Source organism: Argiope bruennichi, chromosome 6 (assembly GCF_947563725.1).
Source record: "Argiope bruennichi chromosome 6, qqArgBrue1.1, whole genome shotgun sequence".
In the NCBI taxonomy this organism is placed as follows: Eukaryota; Metazoa; Arthropoda; class Arachnida; order Araneae; family Araneidae; genus Argiope; species Argiope bruennichi.
Genome location: NC_079156.1, coordinates 79115739 through 79140936, shown reverse-complemented (window position 1 = coordinate 79140936; position 25198 = coordinate 79115739). Strand labels below are relative to the sequence as shown.

At 32.3% G+C, this 25198-nt stretch overlaps 1 protein-coding gene across 1 annotated transcript in view; it reads left to right on the top strand.

Annotated features, from left to right (window-relative positions):
- Positions 1-25198, top strand: part of LOC129971796 (dynein beta chain, ciliary-like) — a 101784-nt gene that overhangs the window by 73594 nt on the left and 2992 nt on the right. Inside the window, exons 42-47 of the mRNA XM_056085772.1 lie at positions 826-977; positions 4976-5147; positions 7360-7632; positions 13863-14054; positions 16599-16743; positions 24614-24840. Of these exons, the coding sequence (XP_055941747.1) occupies positions 826-977; positions 4976-5147; positions 7360-7632; positions 13863-14054; positions 16599-16743; positions 24614-24840 (1161 nt within the window). The remainder of the gene's footprint in view (positions 1-825; positions 978-4975; positions 5148-7359; positions 7633-13862; positions 14055-16598; positions 16744-24613; positions 24841-25198) is intronic.

Below are 25198 nucleotides of genomic sequence, written 5' to 3'. Positions count from 1 at the left end.
TTTACTCAACTGTTCTATAAGTAATGACTACATTCACATGAAAAGGAAATGGCTTTCCGTCTATCATAATTGTTATGTTAAATGCCACCGGCCCTGCTATATAGTCATACAGCAATAGTGGGAGGGGGAAAAAATTGTCCAGAAAGACATCATTAAACCTTATAAAAGCATAATTGTTTCTGATGGTCTCTAGTTCTTATTTATAATTTTCAAATTGATTCATATTCTTTTAAAATCATTGAAAAATTATCGTTTTTTAAGAACAACTGATTTTTGATTAAATTTAATTCGTAGCACACATTTCATTCTTGCAAAGGTTAGAATTTATTGAACAATTAGATTTTCACCTACTTAAAAAAAAAACACGAGTGAAGAGAAGAAGTGAAGCGAGAAGTGAAGTCTCGTGCTTATCGAAGTAAGAAATTAACATTAAATGGAAATGAAGTATTCCTTGTTAAGTCGTCGAAGCCAAACGATTTTAATTTGCTTTTTTCCTTTTATATCTCTAATGGTTTTTCAAAATAATATTGCTAAGCTTCATAATTTAACCACGAAAGACACTGCAAATGATCTGACCATGTACTAAAGACTTCTAATTTTCCTATATGTAGACTTTTTCTACATCTTTAAATTCAAGATTCACAAATTAAAAGACAACAAAAGTTATGCATTTCTAGTAGAACCAATAAGAAAGATGGGGTACCAAGAAATCATGGTAGTAAATGATATTACTAAAATTGGGAAAAGTAGTTAAAAACATTTTCTCCAAAAAAATTCAAATATTCACAAAAACCATTTGTTTAAACACAGGAATTTATTTTACAGGAAACTTTCGATTCGAGTGCTCGCGAGGGAGAATTCAAGAGCCTTTTGTTCACTCTCTGCTACTTCCATGCGGTGCTCACAGAGAGAAAGAAGTTTGGATCACAAGGATGGAATTTCCCTTACCCTTTTAACGACAGCGACTTGCTCATCAGGTGAGGCAATAGACATTGAAGAAACCGATTTTCATAAAACTGTAATCAGAGGGGATTCAAGTAGAAAATACTTACTCTGCACCAGGGAGAGTGGTCTTCTCAAAACTTCCTCGCATACTCTCTAATAAATTTGTCATGCCAGAGAACACCTTAGATGACAATGGTGCACAATAGTTACGATATACTAGCTTTTGGCATGAATTTAGCATTTTTACTGCATTCTTGGCAAGCCTTTTTTGGATATTAATCCCTGGCTTGCCGTTAATAGCATCCGAAAATTAAATTTGAGCTTCAGACGCATTTTTCTCAACCGATTGAAACAAAGATTTGTCATAAAATTGCAGTTGTATTCACAAAATCCCATGCCAAATTTAATATCTTTGAGTTACTTCATTATTGCGCCGACATGTTTCTGAAAGTACAGACCGACAGATGGTCAAACATTGTTAGATTTAACTCAAAATTTGATAACACTATACTATAGATGTTAAATCTGTGCATCGAATTTTATACATCTAGATCTCTTCGTTTTGTAATCATCATGTTAACTTATATTTGAACAGCCGGGAAGACTTTTTATTAATGGATTTTGCTCAAAAATTTTATAAAAATCTACAAATTTGGTATAAAGACCGTTTTCGTAAAAAACAAAATTTCAACCATTTAGCTTAAAGCGTTTTTGAGTTATCTTTTGTCACAAACAAACAAACAGACAGACATTTTCCAAAAATGTGTTTTTCGAACTCAGCGAGGCCTAAAACGTGGAGATTATCAAAATCTCGAATTCGAATTTTTGACGATTACCATACTTTCTCTATTCTACGTATGCAAGAAAGTAAAAACCAGTCATAAATCTGTCGATGAATGGATTAATAAGCATCTCACGGTATTGAAAATATTCATAAAATATTTTTTTTAATGTTGAGTCTGTGGCGGATTGGTATGCGCGAGAATAGAACTTGGGACCTTGTGGTCCAGTAACATGACCAGGATACAAAAGCAATTGCTCGTGCAGCGTAGTTGTTAATTGGCTTATAAGCTATTCACTACAGACTTTCCCTCCAGTGAGTCGGAGGTGAGACGAACGATATGGCCGTTGAGTAGTGATGTATTAGCAGTTTATTCTAATGCGTTTGTATCCATTTGAGTTGGCAGTCGTGTGTGTGATTTTTTGGGTTTCTGCGTCAAGTGAGTCTGACGACTTTGGTTGCGGGTAGATAGCGCCACAACGAAGGTTGAAAGTTCATTGTCTGAGGTCACCAATTTGGCGGATTGGTATGCGCAAGAATAGAACCTGGGACCTTGTGGTTCGCAATCTAGTAACATGACCAGGATACAAAAGCAATTGCTCGTGCAGCGTAGTTGTTAACTGGTTTATAAGCTATTCACTACAAGTCCCATCACGCGAAATATAAATGGAATCAGTTCATGGGATGTCACAGTCAGGTGATAAACATAATTGCGTATCTCATCTAAACATTCATCTACATCAATTAATGCGAATATGTCTGTTATTAACAATGTACGCTTTGTCCCCACTAACAATTTCAGATGAAGTTTGCGTTACCGTTCGACTTTGAGTTGTTATGAAATTCGAAAGAGAAAGACAATTGCAGTTCGAAAACGTTTATAATTTTCAATTAAACATTACTGAATAATCGATAACAAAGATTGGAAACATCCGAAGGGAATGCGCGAATCCTATATTACTTATTCAGCAATATAACAATAATAGCTTATATGTTACGTCCTTTTAGGCTTAGCTCTAATAATGTAACTAGGCTTAGCTGTAATAATAGTCAATACAATCGTATACATATTTTTTTAAGTTACTTGTCCAGAATAAATTAATGGCAGCTTTCTTGCCTTTACTTTCTCTTATACTAACACAGAATGACGCTTTTTGAGCTCCATAATATTGTGAAGAAATTCTATCTATTGATTTTGAGAATCTTCTATTTCACCATTTAGTTCCAATTTGATACAAGTATATAATTTAGGTGATAAGATGACAAACCAAATTTCATTGTCTAGTTAGATGTGTTTTTGTGTTATCTCGTTCACATTCATACAGATATTTATACCGACAAATGTTTAACCCTTTTACGGATTTGATCCAGAATTTGTCATAACTTTACAATTCTAATGGTTTATTATTAGAATTGTAAACCTATTAGACCGTCTAGTTATTTGTGTTTTTTGAATTTTCACTATCAGATGGATATGCATGGATGAGTAGACTGACTTCCTAGCAATCGGATTTCTTCAAAAAAAAAAAAAAAAAAAAATTTTTAGTTGCAAATTTGGGGGGTACCTTCACTTTTCCAAATTTCAAGTCTCTAGCTAGTTGAGTTGTTGAATTATTATACTGACATACTGAAAATCAGATAAAATTTCATTAATATATTCAAAACCCCTAGAAATTCTGATATATGGAAATTCATCAAAATCTCGAGGGCAAACTTTTTGGTTAATCACAATACTTTCTTTTTATATATTTCCATATGCGAGAAAGTAAAAAAATTTGTAATAAAATAATTGAAATAGAATTTTTATAAATATATATTATAAATAAAAACATTAACAAGTTGAATTAATTAAATTAAAATTAAGTAATGACATGAATTCTAAAAGATGAACACAGCTTATATTAATTCTAATAATGCTAATAGATAAAAATTATTGCAATAGCAACAAAAACGATAAAAAATAAATTATACAACTTTTATTAATTAACTAAGGGTCCATTTAAATTTTAATTTATGAAAGAATTATATTACCCAATTAAATATGAAAGCAAAAGAACTACTACTCCAGTTACAAGCAGGATTAACGTAATGTACAATAAACTCGAAATTTTAAACAGCTTGAATCGCTTTACGTTTATTACATAATATAAATTACTTCAGTGTCTTGCTACCTCACTTCATTGTCCTAAATATTAATGAAGAGCAATTAATTATATTAGTAACATTTTATCTTCTTTTTCCTGCATGTAATGCTAAACCGTGTGCTTAGCTTTGCAATAATATTGAATTATCATTGATTATAAGGCGACACTATAAAATATGATCCAGTATATAGATCTGTATATAAGCATGCATATAATTTTCTCGCAAAGGAATTTTATTAAAAAAATGTTTCTAAATTGCATTTTAATATCTTTAAAGTTTCAAATTTTGCTATAAAAATGACATGTTTTTACAATTTAAAAATGGATTGTTGTAGAACATTTATATCTAAGTATAATAACTTCTGAAGTATCTTTTTATTCCCCATTTCGTTATCATTTTTAAGAGTAGTGTTAAAATCGAACTTTTATTTCATTAATTTATTGTAGAATTGTTCATCTAAGAAAAGAATGAAAAAAACCTGATCATATTCAAATATATTTTTTTTTACTTCATTTGATACTTTATAAATTATTCTTTGTTAAAGAATTATTATCACATATTTATCTTTTAAATGATGCACACAATATTATTCCAAACTATTCTTTATTAAATATGAATGAATATTGATCTACAAGATAATTTGTTTAGATAAATTTTAAATTGCAGCTTAAATGATCGTAACCTAATAGCATGGGAGAATAATCCAAATCATTATCGCAATAAACTTGAGAGATTCGCAAATCAAAAGATAGAATTCCATTTTGTTGAAATAATTCAGATTTTTAAATGAATTAAATACGTTCTTGGATCTAATTCCACTTGAGCCACGGTAAAGGCATACTCATTATTTTTAATCTATAATATTATCGTAATATGTAAAGTTTCCATCATAAAAAGATTGTTTTATAAGTAGGTTTCCATTAGCAGTAGAAAATAATATATGCTTCATATAAGGTGAAGATTTCAAATAAAAACGGATTTTAGCAAGTTGTTTTTTGAAATTCTCAACCAATTCCTTTGATATTAAAGGATTATATAATAATAACATCTTTCACCAATTTAATTCGAATTTGTAGAAAACACTTGTTTCTTCTTGTCTTACAGTGCTAATGTCCTTCATAACCATTTGGACAGTGAAGGGGGACGAAGTGCAGTTATTCCATGGGATGATCTACGATTTCTTTTCGGTGAAATTATGTACGGGGGTCACATCACTGATGACAAGGACCGGAAGGTCTGCACTGCTTACCTCCATAGATTTTTCAACAGTGAGCAGGTGAGAAATTTTATCTAAAACAATCCATACATACAGCCTTTTTAAAAAAATATTTTTTGTTGAAATTTCCATATTAAATTCATACTTTTCCCATTTTCTAATCCTTAATTTTTTTAATAATTATGTTTTAAGCAACAATTAAGGTAAAATAAAAATTAACAGACTGTCTCAGTGCCAATCGAATCACTTTTAAGATTTGTAGAAAGGACAGAGTGGATCCAGATTATTCGAAATCATTTAATAATGAAAGGTCAGAAATAGCTGTCTGATACTATAGATGATAATAAATGAGTATAGAAGTTTCCAATATTCTTATAGAAAAGATTTATTTCACATTTGGTAAGACACATCCAAAGAGATTCAAAGTTATGCAATACTAAGTCCTTTTGGGAACAATGCCTCTATCGGTATCTGGGAGATCAGAAGATTTATCTCTTTCATCTCACCGACGACAATTGTTTCGTCTTTCTGGAACTCATTTTGCTACTGCTTTTGGATGACGAAAATTGTTTTGCTTCTCTGCGATCCTTTTAAAATTCTAACATAATGGGCCCTCGTCCGTTTGAAATAAGCGTTTGTAGTCGCTTAACATCTCATTTGACTAAAAATAGATCGGTTGCAATGATATGGTACATTGTCTTGCTTGATCGTTTCCTAGAACGGGTGGTACAACTTCTGTACCAGAATTTTTTTTTAAGTTTGCTTATGAGCCGGTGCAATTGTTGTATCCGTGACGATTAGGATTTCCTTGCCACGAATAAACTTTCCAGCAGTATTTAATTGACCCATAGAATCATTTCCCGATTGTGTCGTATCCCGTAGAGTCAGGAGATTTCCGCCAGAAGTTTAAAATTAGTGCTGGCGCTGGTGAGTTTTCAGAGGCATGTATTGACAACTTTTTTTCTTTTTTCAAAAGAAACAGTCTTAAGATGTAGGGCATGAGTAAGATCAAATTCATTCATGAATTATACGAAATGGAATCGAATTGTTTTTCTACCCATTGAGTAATTTTATATCATTTTCCCTTTCCTAATACTAATCTTTAGTAGCGAATGCTAAACTAAACCATGAATTCGTGCAGTTTAAAGTTCTATGATTATGTTTTTTTTTAAAGCAAAACCTTTAAAAAATAAAGCAATTTACTTTTCAAACTAATATAGTCGCAGCTATAATATTACGTTGAAAAGTAGTAATTTATCAACAAATTACTCATTATATCGATTATTTTGCAATAACTTTTGGATGACGAACAACTTTTTGTTTCGATGTGGTTCTTTTAAAATTCTAGCATGATTGGCCCTCGTCCGTTTGAAATGAGCGTTTGTAATCAATGTCTGATTTGATTAACCCTTTGCACTAGGATGGTGACTCTCACTCACGACAGTGCATCATTTTGACGTTTTATTTATTTATTTTTCAATTTTAATTGTTAAAAAGGCCTACAAAATGGTAAAAAGATGTAGATTATTTTTCAAAGAAATTCATCTTAAAACAATCATATATTTATTTTTCAGAACAATGAACAAAAGCCGTGTATTAGGTGAATAATTATGCATAGGATTACTTTTCCGAGTGTAAAGGGTTAAAATAGATAGGTTGAAATAATGTGGTACATTGTCTTTCTGCATCATTTGCAAGGAATACTTTAAGATACTGGTGTATGATACTCCAATTATCAACACCAAAGAGCAAGTTGTAGGCATCGTAGTGACTACCGAAAAAAATCTAATACATATTTGTAATCTTTCAAAATATTTGGAATTCCATGAGTTGGAGTTTTAAGATTAGCATAATAGCTTATGAGCAATATATATAGTACCTTTTCTGAGCAATAATACCTTTGTTAATATACATTTATTATTGGAATAGATAATAACTTATGTTGTATCCTCTCTATATGCTGCCATATGTCCATGCTCTCTCCGACTCTGCATTTTTATGAAATTTCGAGCCATTTTAGTTTTACTTTCCTTCAATTTTGTAAATCGGAAATTCTTGCAGCGGCAATGTAAATTTCTTGCCCTAAAATACACAGAATTTTTGCCATATCCTTTTTCCTTTGGTTTATTATATGTCATTCTACACTGTCAAAAGAAAAGCAAGACTAGAAAGTAAAGCAGAAATTGATTTCAAAATTTTGCCGAAACCAAAATATGAAAATATATTGTGAAGCTGCATGAAAATGATTGAAAATGCTATCTCCTGTTCTCAGCTGGAAGCCGATTATCCTCTGTGTCCCGGTTTCGGCATGCCCCCTGTTCTGGACTACGAAGGCTACCATCGATACGTGGATGAGAACCTACCGAGTGAGAGTCCCTCCATGTATGGCTTACACTCCAACGCGGAGATCGGCTGCCTAACGGATGCCTCTAACGCTCTGTTGAGGGCGCTGCACTTGCTGGAACCATCTGTCGTCGATTCGAGTGAATCACCCCTATTCAATCCGGTTGATGTTTCTGTGGCTGCAGCCCCCAATGAAGAAAAGGTAATTTAGATAAGTATTTTTAATATTATTGTTAAATATAAGTCGGTCGTTATATATATGCTTCTATTTTGGGTGCCTCTATTTGGACTTTTTGCGAACAACTTTTATTTATTGATTCGCCAGTTTCATCAACGGCAGTTTTGAAGTTATACGAGGAATTGCTTGTTAAATGGATATCTTCATTCCCCCGTTTAAAAGTAACACTAGGGCTATTTTGGGACGGACTCATAATTTTGAACCATGGTCAGATGACGAGGACGATACCCGAGCTGGAATTTCCCTCTCCAAACTTTCGCACCACATCAGTGGGAGGACGTTTGGCTCAGACGGAGTTAACGTGAACTTGATCCACTTGCACAACGGTTCTTCGGTGGAATCGGGTCTCGAATCTGAAACCCTCCAGTTCCGAAACTTAGACCTTACCACTAGGCCACCGTGGTCCGTTTTCAAAGAAAATCAATTATAAAATGATACAGAATATCCAATTCCTATAAACGCAAGCTTGCAGAAACATAACATGCCTGAGTAGAGAAGCATAAACACCTAGAACACGAATGAATTGATTGATTCTTCTACTAAATGATGCTCCAATATTATATATATATATATATATATATATATATATATATATATATATATATATATATATATATATATATATATATATATAAAGTGAAAAACTAATTTTTCTTTTTTCAATGCCTAATTTAATCATTAATTGGGAAATGAGCTTAGAATTAGTAATTCTATTATCGCATACCATGATCTGCAGATTCTGCTTGCTCAACAACTAATTGCTTATCTAAAGTCAAGTATTTCGGATCACACTAAACAACTTCTCACGCAAACAAAATAAGATCTTAGTTGAATATTGAAGTAAAAAAGGGATTATCTTGACTTGTGAGTATTTTCACTCCGTAAGAATCTTAATTCTCTCCATTTCTGGTCTGAAGTACTTGTTTATGCTTTTTCATACATCCAAAATAATTTATATTCTATCTATATACAATTGATAACAAGTTAAAATTTATTAATTTTAGCATAAACATTACGCACAGGATAATTTCTTTCGAATATTCGAATTTCCTTAGAACAAATTTTTAAAATTTTTAGAAAATTTTATTTTTTTCAAAAACTCAATTTTTTAACCGAGTCCTTCTAAAGATTAACTATTCATTTGTAGTTTGTAAAAGATCTAAAACTTGAAAGCACAAATTTTTTCTGCAAATAATACAGTTATAATTTAAAACTATTATTAAGCCACTGTTTACTTTTATTAAAAAAAAAAAAGTTTCACTTCCAGGATTTGGATGAATTTCAATATTTAAATGGGAAAAATATTTCCGTCTTCAACATAATATATATAATGTGAGTGTGTTAGGTTATTATAAGCTAATATAATTATATATATACATATATTATAAGCTAATATAATATATCTAAATATATTGATTAGATCTAAATTTGGTTTAAAACTTTGCTTTGCCTATTTGATCTAAATAGAACATTCAAATATCTGATAGAGGTCCTTAACTTTAGCAGAACCCAAAGGCATCGATTGTTTTTGCGCTAATTTTAGCGTAATTTAATTTTGTACTGTACTTTCATTTAATTTGCGAAAGCTATGCATACAAACTACTTTTATTTTATTTTGTACTTTTAAAAGTTTGTTGCTTTATAATTTAAAGAATAACTGTAATCCAAGAATAAAATCAGAGTTAAAATATTTTTACCGCCTTTTTGTCTAGAATTAATTTTGTATGTTAATTTTGATTTTTGAATGTGTGTGCTGGGTTTAGTTATAGTAGCATGCCGCTAGAAGCAACAATAGGCCTATTTTAGGACGGACCTCGAAATTTTGAACCCCGGTCAAATGGTGAGGTCAACATTAGGCGTGTGCCTGAGATCCTGGAAACAACTTTTTAAAAAGTGAACCGCATTTAAATATTTCATAGCAAAAAATATCCGATTTTGGAAGCTAAGAAGGGAAGACTTGAGTTGTCCAAGTGCCCTTATAAAATTTAACTCAGCTGTGTCTCTTAATCCCACAACTAAAACATAAATACCAGGACACTGTATTCCGTAATGTTAAATTTACTTGATGTATCACATGAATGGATTCTCATCTATAATCTCCTTATAGTCTCATTATCTCTTTATGGAATAAATCCTTATTTATAAATAATCATTTTCTATATTAATTTTGCCATTGACTGTTGTATTACACAAAATAGGATTACCAAGACAATCATCTGCACATTTCATCCTACATAGAATTACAATCCTTACTTATCCTATTCTAACTTTTTAAAAAATTTAAAATTAATAAAATTAGTAAATGGCTAGAAAAGAAAATCATGGGGGGGGGTGATCAAAGATATTTATTGAAACTATAAAATTTTATTCAACCAGATTAAATAAAATTAACATCAAAAGTAATATTAAAAAGTATATCGTCTATAAACATTCGGAGAATTTCTTATCATTCTACAGTAATAAAAACATTTACTTAAAATTTGGAAAGAAATTATGACAATATTTACAGGTCTTTCTAAGATGAAGCTCTTCCAGCTAAATAACTGCGGGTCCAGAAATTCATCAATATATGTGTAAGTTCGTGATTCATCAAAGATCTTTTATAGCCGAACGTCTTTGAGCAATGTTCGCATACGTATGGCTCATTTTCAAAGAAGAATTCCTCTGCATTAGATAGCTTGAGTCTTGGACGGCGACGTCTGTTAGGTTGCTCGACTGCCATTGCGTTATCAATAAAATTATTTTCATTCGAATAATTTCCAAAACAAGGCGGGTTCGAGACATTGACATTACTAGAGTTGTAAAGAGATGCCGAAATTGCACCTTCCGAATAATAGTTCATGATAAATTCTGGTTTCGACAATGATTTGCTGCCGTCTTTCCACCAGATTTGCTTGGAATTCTGACTTATTTTTTCTCAACTCTTCGCAAAAAAAAGTTTCAAGTAATTAAAGCGTATCAAGAATGGTGAAGACAGGTATTTTTCTTCTATCACAATTGATATCCCCGAGATCCTTCCTACTAGGCTTTCATTTAAATCAAAGTTAAACACTTCTTGTCAATGAGCAAATGCACTCTAAAAGACAACATGGATCTTTTGACCGATCTGATGATACGATCCTAAATATGTATTACATTTAACATAGTTGCCACACTAGATTTCTTAATTCCTATTCCAATAATCAAAAAATAAACACTTTATAAGTACTAAATTTTGGTATCCTAGTGGCTTAGTGGGAAAATTTGACTTTGGGACTGGAGGTCGCCAAGTTTGAAGCCCAATTCCACAATTGATCCGACGTCTATGTGGACCTGCTACAGAAATATGAAAATAGGGTCACAACTTAAACATCTGCCTATAATTCAAAATTACAATATCCGCAACACAAGAGCGCTCATATTAATTCAAAATATCACGTAAATATAATTAAATTATGCATTGCGTTTCAGATCGAATAGGAGGTCCATTCTCCATCTAGATTATCTCGTAACTAAATCTGTTTTTGAGTTTTGCTGTGTCATTGAAGCGCTTAATGTTCTCTAGTGTTTTTGCAGGAGTAACACTAAGTTAGCTATTTCAGAAACTGTTGTTCAATTTCAAAGTTGTGCTGCTTAAAATATATAAATATAGGTAAATACTTGTAAAAATTGCTATGCAATATTTTTTCCCACCCACATAAACATAAACATTTATTTTTATTAATCATCTAATCCCCTGGTACCTTTCTCAGTAAAGGTTTAGTTTATTTATCTTATTTTAGGATGAGAAGCATTATTTTTTATACAAAGTCAGGTAATTAGGATGACATTTAAGCTTGCAAATTCCTCTCCAAATTTCTTCAACACGAAGTGAGAGAGCTTCTTACTCACGAGGTCAGATTTAACGTACATAAACGCTAAAACGCTAAACTAAGGAAATAGGATTTCGAATCTGAGTTGAGAAATCGGTTCCAAAGCTAAGATTTCATCATGAACCCAACTCTCTGGAAGATACAAAACGTACTATAAATAAATGGTGCGGCGCTTTAATATGTTTGATATTAGCTTACAAACTTACAAAACTGTGTCATTTTAAATGTCGCATGAATGTCAAAGTTAAAAAACAAACAAAAAACACGTGTTTTTGTTATGGACTTGCGAATAAACCATTTCGAATGACATGGGTATAAACCAATATGCTTAGTCAAAATTAATATTTAAAGATTAATTTTATGATTTTTAAAGATAACAGCAAGAATAAACTGTCTTAGATTCTCACTAATAAAAGTGATATTCTCTCTTCTTGCCGCATAAAAATCGTTGCCTCCGGTAAGTCCATAAACGTCACGTTTCCAATTTTTTATTTATTTGTATATATTTTTTATCATAAGCAGTTGATGTTTCCTAGCAAAATGAAGAAACCCTGTTATATATATTAGACCCTTTTTTTGACCGAATAAAATCAAATCTTGATATAAAATTAAAATTTTAGAAACAAACTTCAAATCAACTTTTATGTTTTTTAAGTCGTTATGTTTTTGAGCTATCGCGTTTATATTTATTAGAATATATAAATCGGTAAATGATCAACTCGATAATAGATTTTGTTCAATTCTGAAACGTTTTCTGGGATATAGACCCTAAAAGACCCTATCATATTTCATTCATTTAGCTTTTTTGCCTTTTTGCAGTTTTCGTATTTGCTTGCACTCGAACAGATAGTCCAAACAAATTTCCTCCGCATTGATTTTGCTTTTCAAATTTTGATCCATCTAATTCTATGCATCTTGTCGTTATCGGCTTCACTTGTATTCAGGGCAAATAGCCAAACTTTTTCTATGTGGATTTCGATCAAAATTCGAAACCAGCGGGAATGGTCACCCAAAATTTTCTCGCGTATTCTCTAATAAACGTGCTTGTCAGAGAATGCCCTACGTAGCATTACATTTACATGCCTTACATTATAGTACTTTTGAATATAATATTAATTTTTGGCACGAAATTAGCATCTTTACAGAATCTGTCGTGTCATCCTTGGCGAGTTATTTGGCGATTAATCTCTGGAATGCATTAATAGTATCCGAAAATCGAATGTTTGTTTTTCTCAATTGAATTTCTCAACCGATTGAAACAAACATTCGACATAGAACTAGTAGACTTAGTAGTTTACAATAGTAGTCACAAAGTCCCAAGTCAAATTTGATATATTCAAATCATTGCGTTTTTGAATTTTCGTGTTTACATGTTTCTGAAGGCCGGGATAGCCTGGTTGGTAGAGCGTCGGATTCGCGTCCCTTAGGTTGCGAGTTCGAACCCCGCCGGCCGAAGATTCCCCGCGTGCTTGGTGGCTGACGCGCGTTAAATCTGTCGTGGTCACAAAGTCCTCCATGTCGAGAGTAATACCACTGGGGGTACTGAATCAGAGGTGATCGTTCTCTGATTCAGGTCTAAATTACGATCTGTGGTTGAGTGAATGAAGTTCGCCCCGTAAAAAGGGTTGTGATGTGTGTGAAGCTAAGTCGTTCTCTGGGCCCTAGATGGCGCTACTATAGAAACAAGCGGCGCTCCCCTCAGGCTTAAATCGGCTGTCTACGAACAGCGACCTTGCCCTTGGCAAGTGCCATAAGAAACAATAACATGTTTGTGAAAGTACAGACTGACAGACAGTTAACCCTTAATTGAATTTGGCTCAGAATTTGACAGAAGTCTACACTATAGATATTAAATCTGTGTATCGAATCTTATATATATCCTCATTTTGTAATTATTGTGCTAACTTACGTTAGGACGGACGGACGGACATTTTCCAAAAATTTGTTTTTCCAACTCAGGGAGATATAAAACGTGGAGATTGATCAAAGTCTCGAGTTCGAATTTTTTGACGATAATTATACTTTCTCGATACAACGTATACCAAAAAGTGAAAAAAAAAATACCTTACAAATCTGGTTTATAAATTTGAATCCAAATTTTTTCCGTTTAGTTAAAAATATTTTTGAGTTATCGTGTTCACAAACAAACAGATAGGCAAAATTTCAAAAAAATGTTCTTTTTGGATTCAGAGAAATCTGAAATTTGAAGATTCATTAAAATCACAAGATAGAATTTTCGTTCATTACTTCCTCTTTGCGTGCTTCTTATACAAGAAAGACCTTAATGCTTTTCTTTTCAAATGTAACTGGATCTAATGTGTTGTTCGGTGTGGTATCTTTTAGATCCGCCAGATATCCGAAGACATCCTGGAGAAGATTCCAGGGGAGTTTCCGATGGTCGACTTGTACGGAAAAGTGTCCGAGGAATCCAGTGTCCAGCCATTTACCGCTGTTGCGCTCCAGGAATGCGAAAGGATGAATAATCTTATTCAGGAAGTCAGGACATCTCTCATGGACATAGAAAGAGGATTGAAGGTATGTATGAATGCCTCGTTGAAGCATTAGACACTTATGGGTTACATTTGTTGAAAATAATTACCAATTGTTAAAATTATTACATATAAAGAAGTAACATATATACAATTAATATATGACATTTAGTAAAATATAACACTGCCCAAAATATTAATATGTGGGTTTTATGCTCTCTGAGAATTATTATGCAAAAGAATTTGTAATAAATTTTGTAAAATATTCTTAGTCCCAATTTTCCAGTTTTAAGCTGAATCATTTTCAAAATTCTCATAGTTCTGTAATTGATTGGAAAGAATTTTTCTCACATAGTCAGTACTTTCCATAAACAAAGGGTGTCCCAAAATTAATGCAAGATTTGAATTTGCCGTCAATCGTGTAGTAAAGTTGGTCAACTCCATTAAAAACACCATTTGACAGCTCATAGTAGTAATATAGTACTAGTAGTATATAGTAGTAGAATAGTACATTGGATTAGTAAAAGTGGAGCGTTAAACGATAGAACGTGTTAACACAAGATTTAGATTAAATAAAAAACACACAGTTTTTTACCTTTAAATTGTTATATTTTTATTAAATCTAAAGTACACGGTATAGGGTTATGTATGGAATACCACACAGGACAAAAGGCTTCCACGGCTTTGTTGGCACATGCATATTCTTTTGTCAAAATTTTCCGTGGTCATTTTACATAATTGTGACTGAAATTTCGTTGACGCAGCTTTGAATTTCCTTCTTCAACGCACGCGTGCTTGTGGGCATAAACTTTTCACTTCAAATAACCCCATAGAAATCCAATGGTGTTAAATCCTACGACCTAGGAGGCCAGTTCGCAAATTTTCAAACTTTGGTCAGCAAACTTTCATTATTTCTTAAATATTGTTCGACATTAAAAACACGTTGCTATATAATGTAACGCTCCATTTTTACTAACCGTAAACTATCAGCTGTCAAATGGTTTTTTTAAATAGGATTTCCAACACTTTACTGCATGAATGGGTGGGGTGGGGGGCAAATTATTTAATTGGCTTGATTTTTGGCGTTAATTTTGGTATACCCTTTATAATGTCCAACGTTTCCCTTATCAGTACTGCTGCCACTATCTAGTGATTTAACAGAGAAACAACTTTGATATGTTGGGAAAAAAATCATGAGCAGTCAAAATTTGGTTTATAAAAAAGTCTTCTTGGCATCTTTTTGAATTCACTGAAGGCAACATGCCAAAAAGAAACCTTGAATTATTAAATAACTTCCATCTAATTTGCCATTTTCGCATAACTGATTTTCTCATTTTAAGTTTAATCCATTACTTGGGAATTTTTAGATGAAACTCTATTGCTCCTCTTTCAATTGCCTTTTGGTTCCAGAATCTGTTCCATTTTATATTTGCTTAGATTTTCCACTTTTTTGTTTCTTGTTATTCACTTTTACTTTTCTTGTTATTATCTTACATTATGTTTATTATTCTGCATTTTACTTCATTATTCCATGTGCTTTATACTTTCAAAATACTTCTAGAATTGTAGATTTTTGCAGTTTCTAATTTTCACTTATTATATGTAAATTTTGTATTATATTTTATTGATATTGTTTGAAGCTAAAAGATATGACGAGCATGAATGTCTCTGCTGTACCTATCTCATTTGTTCTGTCTATGATGGCTTTCATCCGAATGTTTGTAATCTATCCACGAATTCGCTTTCGATTGGTCTGGTTTCCCTTTCCCTACCTTGGATATATAAAAGTAAGGAATCAAAGGAGCGAAAGCGACTTGTTCGTTGAAAATAATTCCTGAAAATCAATAAAAAAAATAATGAATTACCGAAATGAGCCATTTATTGAACATAACTAATTGCTGAAGAAAATTTATAAATGACAAAGCAATGAATAAATATATTGGAAACGAATTATTCATTGAAATAATGAATAATAAAATGAAAACAAATCATTCGTTGAATATAATTAACAGTTGAAAAAATGTCGAACAAATTATTTCCAGTAGTTATTTAAATATTATCCTTAATGTTATTTGCTTTCCAGATAGATCCTTTTTTGTTACGTTTTTAGAAATTTTTATTTTGAATAATAAACCACAAATGTAAAGGAAAGTTTAAATATTTTCTCCTTTTGTTGCTATTTTTCGTTCCGAAACCTATGAATTCTAGAAAAAATGAGATGGAACTTTAAAGCCATAAAATTCTAGAGGATTGTGTCCATTAGGATATCTATACTCCCGTTGAATAGAAATAGCCAATTTGGTTTTCTAGAACATCACAACGCATCATGCTTTCCCTTATTAATGACTTTTCGTTAAAAATTAAACTTTTTATTCAATACACATATTTGTTGATTAGTTTCATTATCCATTTGATCACAAAATAATTCTTTAGAAGTAAGGCTATGAATATTTAAAATTTTACACAATCTCTTTCAACGGTTATTTAAGCTGAACCCTTTTGTAAATGGCGGAAGAGTTTTTTGCTAATCAATACATGGAATATCAAAAATAATCCCTCATCTTCCTTGCTTTTTCCTTTCTTTTTACAGGGGGAGCTCCCGTGGAATGAAGAGATGGATGAGCTCGGTGAGGCGCTGGCATCGGATGCTGTTCCGCAGTTGTGGTCCTCGAAAGCCTATCCGTCCCTTTTACCTCTGGGATCTTGGTTCTCAGACCTGTTACATAGGCACAGAGGTTTGTAGATGTACAAATTACACAAATGGAATTTTTCATGCATTAATGTCTATAGTCTGTGTCCGAAAATAGATCATAGTTGAAAAATAATTCCTAACATTATTTTTCTGAATGTTATAATATATCCCTATTTTTACACGTCCTACTTAAATCATTCACCGTAGGAGTGTCAAATGACTATCCGAAGTTTTAATACGAGGGCTATCTAAAAAATACCTGACCTTGAATTTATCTGTCTACGGTAATAATGTTAGAGCGGCGCCACTGTACACAGTGGAAGAAGGCAGCTTAATGCCCGAGCTTGAATTTTTTCTTTGTATTTGAGTTTATCAACTGCTGAATAAGGTGTTGTTATAAGTGTTTGTCGGATCTTTGACTTCTAACGAGATGACTGAAAAGGTTGAGCAAAGATACTGCATCGGATTTTGTCAAAAACTTGGTGATTCTCAAAGTGAAACAATTCGTAAGAAGCAAGTGTTTGGACACGATGCTATGGAGTAACACAAGTGAAAGTGCGGTTTAATTGATTAAAAAATGCATCACGAATACGCATCGGAAGGACAAATAGTGACAAAAGAGTACTATCAATAGATTTTACGCCGACTTAGAGATGCAGTTTAACGCAAAAGACAAGACTAGACCTTTGGCAAAACTGGCAAATGCATCATGACACTACTTCGGCTCATTCGTCACATATGATCCGGACTTTCTTGGCTAAACACGGAATTTCAATCTTCTCCTAACTTTCCTATACTTCAGATATGGCTGCTTGCGACTTCTGGTTGTTTCCGAAATTGAAGATGCCTTTGAAAAGATCCCATTTTGAGAGTAGAGAAGAGATAATGCAGAACGCGATAAAAGAGATGAACACCAAAGGAAGGAATGTTTTCGGCAATGGAAGGATCGCTGGGCTAAGTGTGTGAAGGCGCAAAGGGCCTACTTTAAAGGGGACCAGGGTTCAGATTTCGTCTAGTAAGTTATAAATTTTTCCTGGCCAAACGTCGGATACTTTTTAGACAGTCCTCGTACTGCACATTTGCGTATTCAACAAATAATATACGTGGCTGTGACTAATTAGAATCTTATATCGATCTTTCAGATTCATTCTGAAGTACTTTTGAATTAAAATAAAACAGATTAAAGGAAATTAAAAATTTCTAATCTGCATAGCGTTACCCCAACTGGCGTAGAAAAATTCACGCATTTGCGTTACCGTAACGGGCGTTGAAAATTGACGCATGCGCATTGTGTTCTGATTGTTTACATTTCAATGGAAGCGGACTCAATTTAAATTATTTTTAGGTTAGTTGTATGCTTTTGTAATTAAATTGTATTTATGTTAGTTTAAGTTCATCGTTTTTTAAGTAATTTTTTTAACTTGTTTTCGACCGATTATTTTAAACGATTCTGTTTATTTTCTTAGTGTTTGATGCATTTAAAATTAAACATTGTTAATTAATATACCTGTTCAAGATGAATCTGAAAATATTTTGTTGACAAATTCTTGAGATATTACATAAATTAAGAAAGATATTCTTTAGTGCCCATAAGGTTTAAATGCTCAGTGACTCTGTTTTCAGTAATCATATCAGAAAAAAAATGCTTTGTTTCAGTAAAAAATATTATTATATTAATTGCAGATTAATCATTTTCACTTTAATTTAAAGCATAAATTCTACCGGAGCTAACAGAAAATTGGAGAGATACAGATTACGTTATGACTGAAGGCCTTTATAATATTCTGAGTGAATTGAATTTTGAAGTTTTAAAATATTTTAATGAAGAAGCTATTAAAGTAGGAATTACATAAAATAGTTAATTATTAAAATTTTAACGAGCATTAAGATTGGCGAACCGGCTGGTCTCCAAAGGCGGCTAGTATTCAATAAATTTAAAAGGGGAAATCTCTTGTTTAAAAGGGAAAATACGCACAAAAAGAAAAGAACTATTCTTCAGAGTACAAGAAATAAATTATGGATGACTCCAAGTGTAAGAATCTTACAAATTTCTGTAAAGAGAAGTTGGATATTAAAATAGCTCAAAAATGGAACTATAATCTCTGCCAACAGGTCGATGAAGAAAATTCCGAGAAGAATTGTGAGAATCAAGTTGAGAATTATTATTTAGTGAATTAGAAGGCATTGTTAAATTTATCATTGACATGGAATTCAGTAAAATAGCTAATATCAGTCAAACAAACGAGTTGATTATTGGAATAATATTCAAGCATTTATCCCTACAATGGCATCAGTTAATCAGAATAAAAAAAATCTACTAAAAGACCGCTATAGATTTTAAAATAAATTCGGACCTATTCATATTTTCAACGAAAACAAAATTATGCATTCGTTAAAACCTGCATAACTTGAAAGGTCTTTGGGTTTCATGATCACAATTTGTAAGCCAAACTTATTTTTGCTTGGAAATCCTAATTCCTGCATACATGACTTTAAAAATATCTTTTTTTTTAATAATCTGAAATTTTTTGTTTTATAGTCTTCCGAAATTCGAAAGTGCAATTGCAGTATGTTTAGTTGAATTTTCCACAAAAATCTTAATTTCAATTCAGAAAAGTATCTAAAAAAGTGTTTTTTTCTTAAATTTTATTAAAAACAGTTATCAAGAATATTCTGAGTGGAAAATTTAACTAATGTTTCAACTACACAAAGATAGAATAGAAAATTATGAGAAAGAATACGTTTTTCCTCTTTTTTAGGAAAAAAAAGGGGGGGGGGTAGATAATAATTCTATAAATGAAACTTCATGCTATGTTTTTGCTTGATTTCTCAGACGTTATTGTATAAAATTTTATTCCTTATGAAATTCGAATTTCATATATCATCCTTGTTTACCTTTAAATGCAACATTTAAAAAATATGTTCTATTAGTTTAGATATTATTCATCACTGAAAAAAATTTAAAAAAAACAGTTTTCTATTTTAAAATTAAACTAATTATATAATATAGATTTTTTGACACTAAATTCCTACATTCCTAAGAAAATAGAATAAATAATTCTAAATAAAATGTGGGAACCAATGTTTGGGTTTTCAAAACTTTTTCAAATCTCCTTGAAAGAAATCTGATCAATGAGTAAATGATTAATAGACAAAAATCCAAGTAAAGTGTGTATCAAAATTAATATCTTACTATAGATATAGAAGATTTCTGAAAAGTTTCTTATGCAATATAGATATAGAGGATCTCTGAAAAGAATATAATTTGCACTTAAAGGAAGAAAATAAACAAAGACACACACACCTGCAATTATTTTTTATTCAGTAAAGAAATTAGCAAACTTTTGTTTGATAATGTTTACAATATTTCAATGTGCAAAATTTTAGTTGCATGGATTGATCTGAATCAGTAAAAGATTTCAACTAGTTTATATTAAGCAATGAGAATCGGTACATCATCGTAAATCTTTTATGTCATTTGTAGCAGTTTCATAACTCTCATCTTCTCTTGTGGATACTAGATGACGATGCCTGATTAGGCCACCCCATAGTGCATTGCGATGATAATAAAAATGAGATGATACGCTATTCTGTTAAGCTGCGTGCGTGAATGTCTTGTCGCATGAATGTCGCGTGAATGTGATTATTAAAAGAAATGTTCCTGAAAACATACGCCCTGTTACTTCCATCTGCATGGATCATAATAATCTACATTCCACCACATTGGCGGCCAACAAAAAAGAATTTCTGATGAAACGAAAGTGAAGTCGTCCCGGTAATCACAACAATATTTTCCTGCCACCATAATGGCGCCCAACGAAAAGGAATTTTTGATGAAACGAAAGTGAAGTCTTCCCGACGATCACAAGACAATTTTCCCTTTACCACATTGGGAAGCGTGACATCCTGACTCAGAATAATTTTTCCCAACCCGGGAATGGTTCATCATTGTGTTCCAGTGAAATGATGAAACAAAAGTGAAGTCGTCCCGACGATTGCAAGAAAATGTCCCCGCCCTCAGCAAATTATGAAACATGTCGTCCTGACACATGTCATCATTTTTCTCATCCCGAGAAGTGCTCATCATTGTGTTCCAAACATCTAGTCCTGAAAATAAATCAGCGTTTGCCACCTTTGCGTTGTTAATGTCCTAAGGAAGTACCCCAGTATTCAATTTTAAATCCTAACTCGTACGGGACGGCGACTCCTGTACCGAGTATAATTTATTATTTGTGCATCTCCAGCAAAAATCTGCATTTAAATCAAGCGAAAAAAGTTTGTGTGTTTTTCAAATTAACAATACGAAAACATTCATCAGTTTTGTCTTTGTCGTTTCTGTCCGTACCTTTCTCAGACAAGAGTCATAACACTTGTGAATTTTTTGTTTTTGTAAATCTTTAACTTCAATAGCATCCAGCATTTGTTTCGTTGCAATACAATATTCTTTCATGTTTGAATACACCAAGATTCTTCGTTTTCTGTGAAATGTTTTATACTATTTACTATCTAATAATTTCTAAGTTATTTATGTTTTCATAGCATATTCGTCGTTGCAAGTATATATATTGAAATATCTGTATTGTTTTATTTGATCTCAATGATTGAAAGTGCGTAAGAACATATCTTTTAAATATCAAGGTATTCTATTTAGTGAATTTCAAGTTGTTGTTGTATTTCTGCATTTTATTTAAACACGAATTAATTTATCGAACTTGATATATTTCTTGGTCCGTAAGTTTGCGAACCGAAACCAAAACTGTGTGATCTCGTTTTCTGATACCATTTTATGTGCCCTTGAGCGACGCGCCAAGTCTCATTAAGTATTCATAATCCCAGTCGCTCCCATAGTAATTATTCTAAACAAGTATTGAATATGTTTTCTTTTTTTCAGCTGCATGCTATTTTGGTATTATGAAAGAACTGTGCTGGCAGATTTTTTTTTCTTCAGAATAATGATTCAGCATGTACCATCTTTTAATTGTATAAAATGTGCAACTTTATTTCTGATTCTCAGAATGTTATGTTTATGGTTAAGAATTCTGAAAACTAATTCTTTTTCAGTACTTACTCAAATTTAATAGCAATTATTTGCTATATCTGCTTTTCTTTTAAGTGTGTATATATACTTGCAGTTAAAATTAACAGTTGAAATATTTTGAATTTAATTTCTGTCTTTATATGTTGCTTTCATCTAAAATATAAACGCATAAAGTTGTTTTGAACATAATTATATTTTTTCCATTGCTGAAAATATATTTATCTCCTACCTGATTATTATTATTGCTATTTTGCATTCTTAAAAAAATGGAGATTTAAATCATTCGTGTCCTGCTTACTTTATTGGTTTTTTTTTTGTTTGTTTTTTTGTAAGTTCAGAAGAGAAGGTAGGTGTGTAACTGTTCCTTCATATTCAAGTTTTCTTGTTTAACTCTGTATTTCATTTCAGTAATTTCGTAGGAAAAATGGCTTTTCTATCTACAGGGGGAAAATTTTACCTCTACAACTTGGCTTAATTGGAATTAGGCTTAGATATAACACCCCTAGATAAAATAATTGACCTACATGATAAAATAACGAAATCTGCATTCTTTACGAATAACAAACAGTTTGTGACTGATACGTTCAATAACACTGTTGAACAGAAAATTGTTGGAAACAGAAAAACTAGCTGAGGAAAGAGCATTTGAGCTTGAAAAGCTTAAGCTCCAAAATCCTAATCAAAATTGATTCAAAGCGATTTGATTTACAAACAGTCTTACCAACGTTTCGCCCTGAAACAGATAACATGTCATTATTTTGAACCATGTTTGAAAGACAGATGAAGCTTTTAAATGTATCTATTGACTATTGGGTATCCTATTTAATTGGAGTACTTCCAAGTGATATAGGTAAATTGGCCAGAGAACCTGAAGAAATGTTTAAGGACTATACTCACATCCGTACTACACTGTTATAAAGATTTGACTTAGAATTCTTTCTATTCGACATCAGAAACGTGATCATTCCACTTGGAAAAATTTCTTTTTCAAGCTTCGAACTTACTTAGAAGATTGGCTCAATGAACTGAAAATTTGTTCATTCGACAAATTAAAAGAACTAATCCTCGCTGATCAAATTTTAAAAAAATGTCCTCTGGAATATAAAAATTATTATTTAGATTGTTGGGAAACACTAAATAATTCTGTCCTGTTAGCTGAAAAGCTGGATTTTTATGAAAATATAAAGTCGCCTCATCAAAAATTAGTAAAACCTCCGAAATCGCAAGAAATCTACAAACCAAAATTCTCTAGAAATGCCGGTGGGCAGGATTTCAAGAAATCCCAATTCACTCAATTTGAGAAATCAGATCCTTCGTGTACTCACAACAATACTATTTCTAACTTAAACTATAGACCATCACGACATGTGGAAAATTCTGTTTATTGTTATGGCTGTGGCCATCCCAGATTTATAAAATCGAAATGTCCAAATTGTTCTTCAAAGAAAGACAGTGTTCATGTTAATACCATACATATGTTTACTTATTTGACCTCTCCTGTAGCCTTACTTGACATTGAAGTATATTTACTGCAGGAACAGTTTGTGCTGACACAGGGGCCAGTCAATCAGTTGGTGGAGAATTAATATTTAATTTTTTAAAGAAGCGTGGACAGCAATTCACAGAAATTGACCTTGCTATCTGTCTGGCAGATGGTCAACAATCCACATCAGTTGTTTTAAAAAATACAGCGCCGATCACAGTGCATGGACGAACTTTCTCTCACTGATTTACATTTTCTGCCACATGCTAAAGGTAATCGCACTTTCCTCAGAGTTGACTTCTTGAGGAAATCAGGAATTGTGATGGACCTGCAAAACAATTTCTGGTATTTTGGTGATAATCATAATAATTCTACATTCCACCAAACATTTATAATTTATTCTTTAAAGATCATTTTGATTGTATATAGTCTGAAATTTATAACTGTACCTACGTATCAGAGTTGAATTTCTACGAATGCGCACAACACTTATGTCTTTTCCTGCAGCTAAATCATATATGAAGCAAGGAAGATCATGTCAATGATCTGGCGCCATTCACTGTTCACTAGACTAGAAATTAACGAAAGTATTCTTTTCTCGACTTTCTCATGTTTTTATAGCACCTTTAATTCCACTCTTGTATCCTTCTCAGTTTCCTCTTAACATATAGCTGAAGCGAGATAGTATACGAAGGGAGACAAAGAAACCTCCTTGATCAAGATAAACCACTAGCCATGAGTGCTCCTTTCCCCGATTTATGTGTATACTGAAGTAGTGTTGAGCGTTTTGTGCTTTGTAATAGAATTGAGAATGGATTTTGGAAGCCCTTTATTATATCAAGTGGATCAAATCAGCTGCACAGTTATGAATTTGGCTACAAATTCACATACCAAATTTCATTTATCTGTCGGCATGTTTTTGAGTGCTAACTTTCATATATATGCAAATATCCAAATGATCATACCTTTGACAGAATACATATCTACAATTTTGTGCATAAAACTATGTATCAAATTTCATCTTTATTGCTGTTTGCGTTTCTTAGTTATTGTATTCACGAAAATATTGGGAGACGGACAGACTTCCATTCTACAGATTTCGCCCAAATTTTGGCAGAAATCTACAAACTTGGTATTAAGACATATGTACACAACAGACAGATAGATATAAATAATTTTAAAAACCGGATTTTCGAACTCGGAGAGATGTGAAATATGAAGATTCGTCAAAATCTTGAGATCAAATTTTGTGACGTTTATATTTTCTCTTCATCTACGAGAAAATAAAATACTTCTTTTTATTGATAATGATTTTTTAAAAGTTAAATAAATATAATTTTTGGTCACTCTCTGTATATACATACAAACCACAACTCAACACTATGATTGTAGCCCTGCACCAATGGGTGTCTGCTGACTTCGCCCTACCTGCTGCAGTGTGGTTGGGTGGTCTGTTCAGCCCGCAGTCCTTCTTGACTGCCGTCATCCAAACATCCGGCAGGAAACATGACCTGCCCCTTGACAAACTGTCCATCCACTGCGAGGTCACCAAAAAGATGCCAGATGAGTTCATTCTCACTCCCAGGGAAGGAGCCAACATATGCGGTCTCTACATGGAGGTGAGTGAGCGCGATCCAGCATATTTTTATACATTGAATACACATCGTAAGAATATATGTTTTCAAAATGTTTGCCGACAAGGTCACTGTGGCTATCAAACTCTCTTAATCCAAGTGCAGAGAAGGAATAACATTTCTAGAAGCTCTTAAGAATAAATATTGAGGCACACAGATATAAAAAATATATTTTTTGCTATGAATACACACTTACGGAATTTAAATTTTCGGAATACTTGAAAACAGAGCTTCAGCAATTATCTTTGTCACAAAAACACAGATATAAGGCCATAATGCCTTTTTTTTTTTTTTTTTTTTTTTGCACGGAGAAATCTAAAATGTGGAGATTTATCAAAATCTC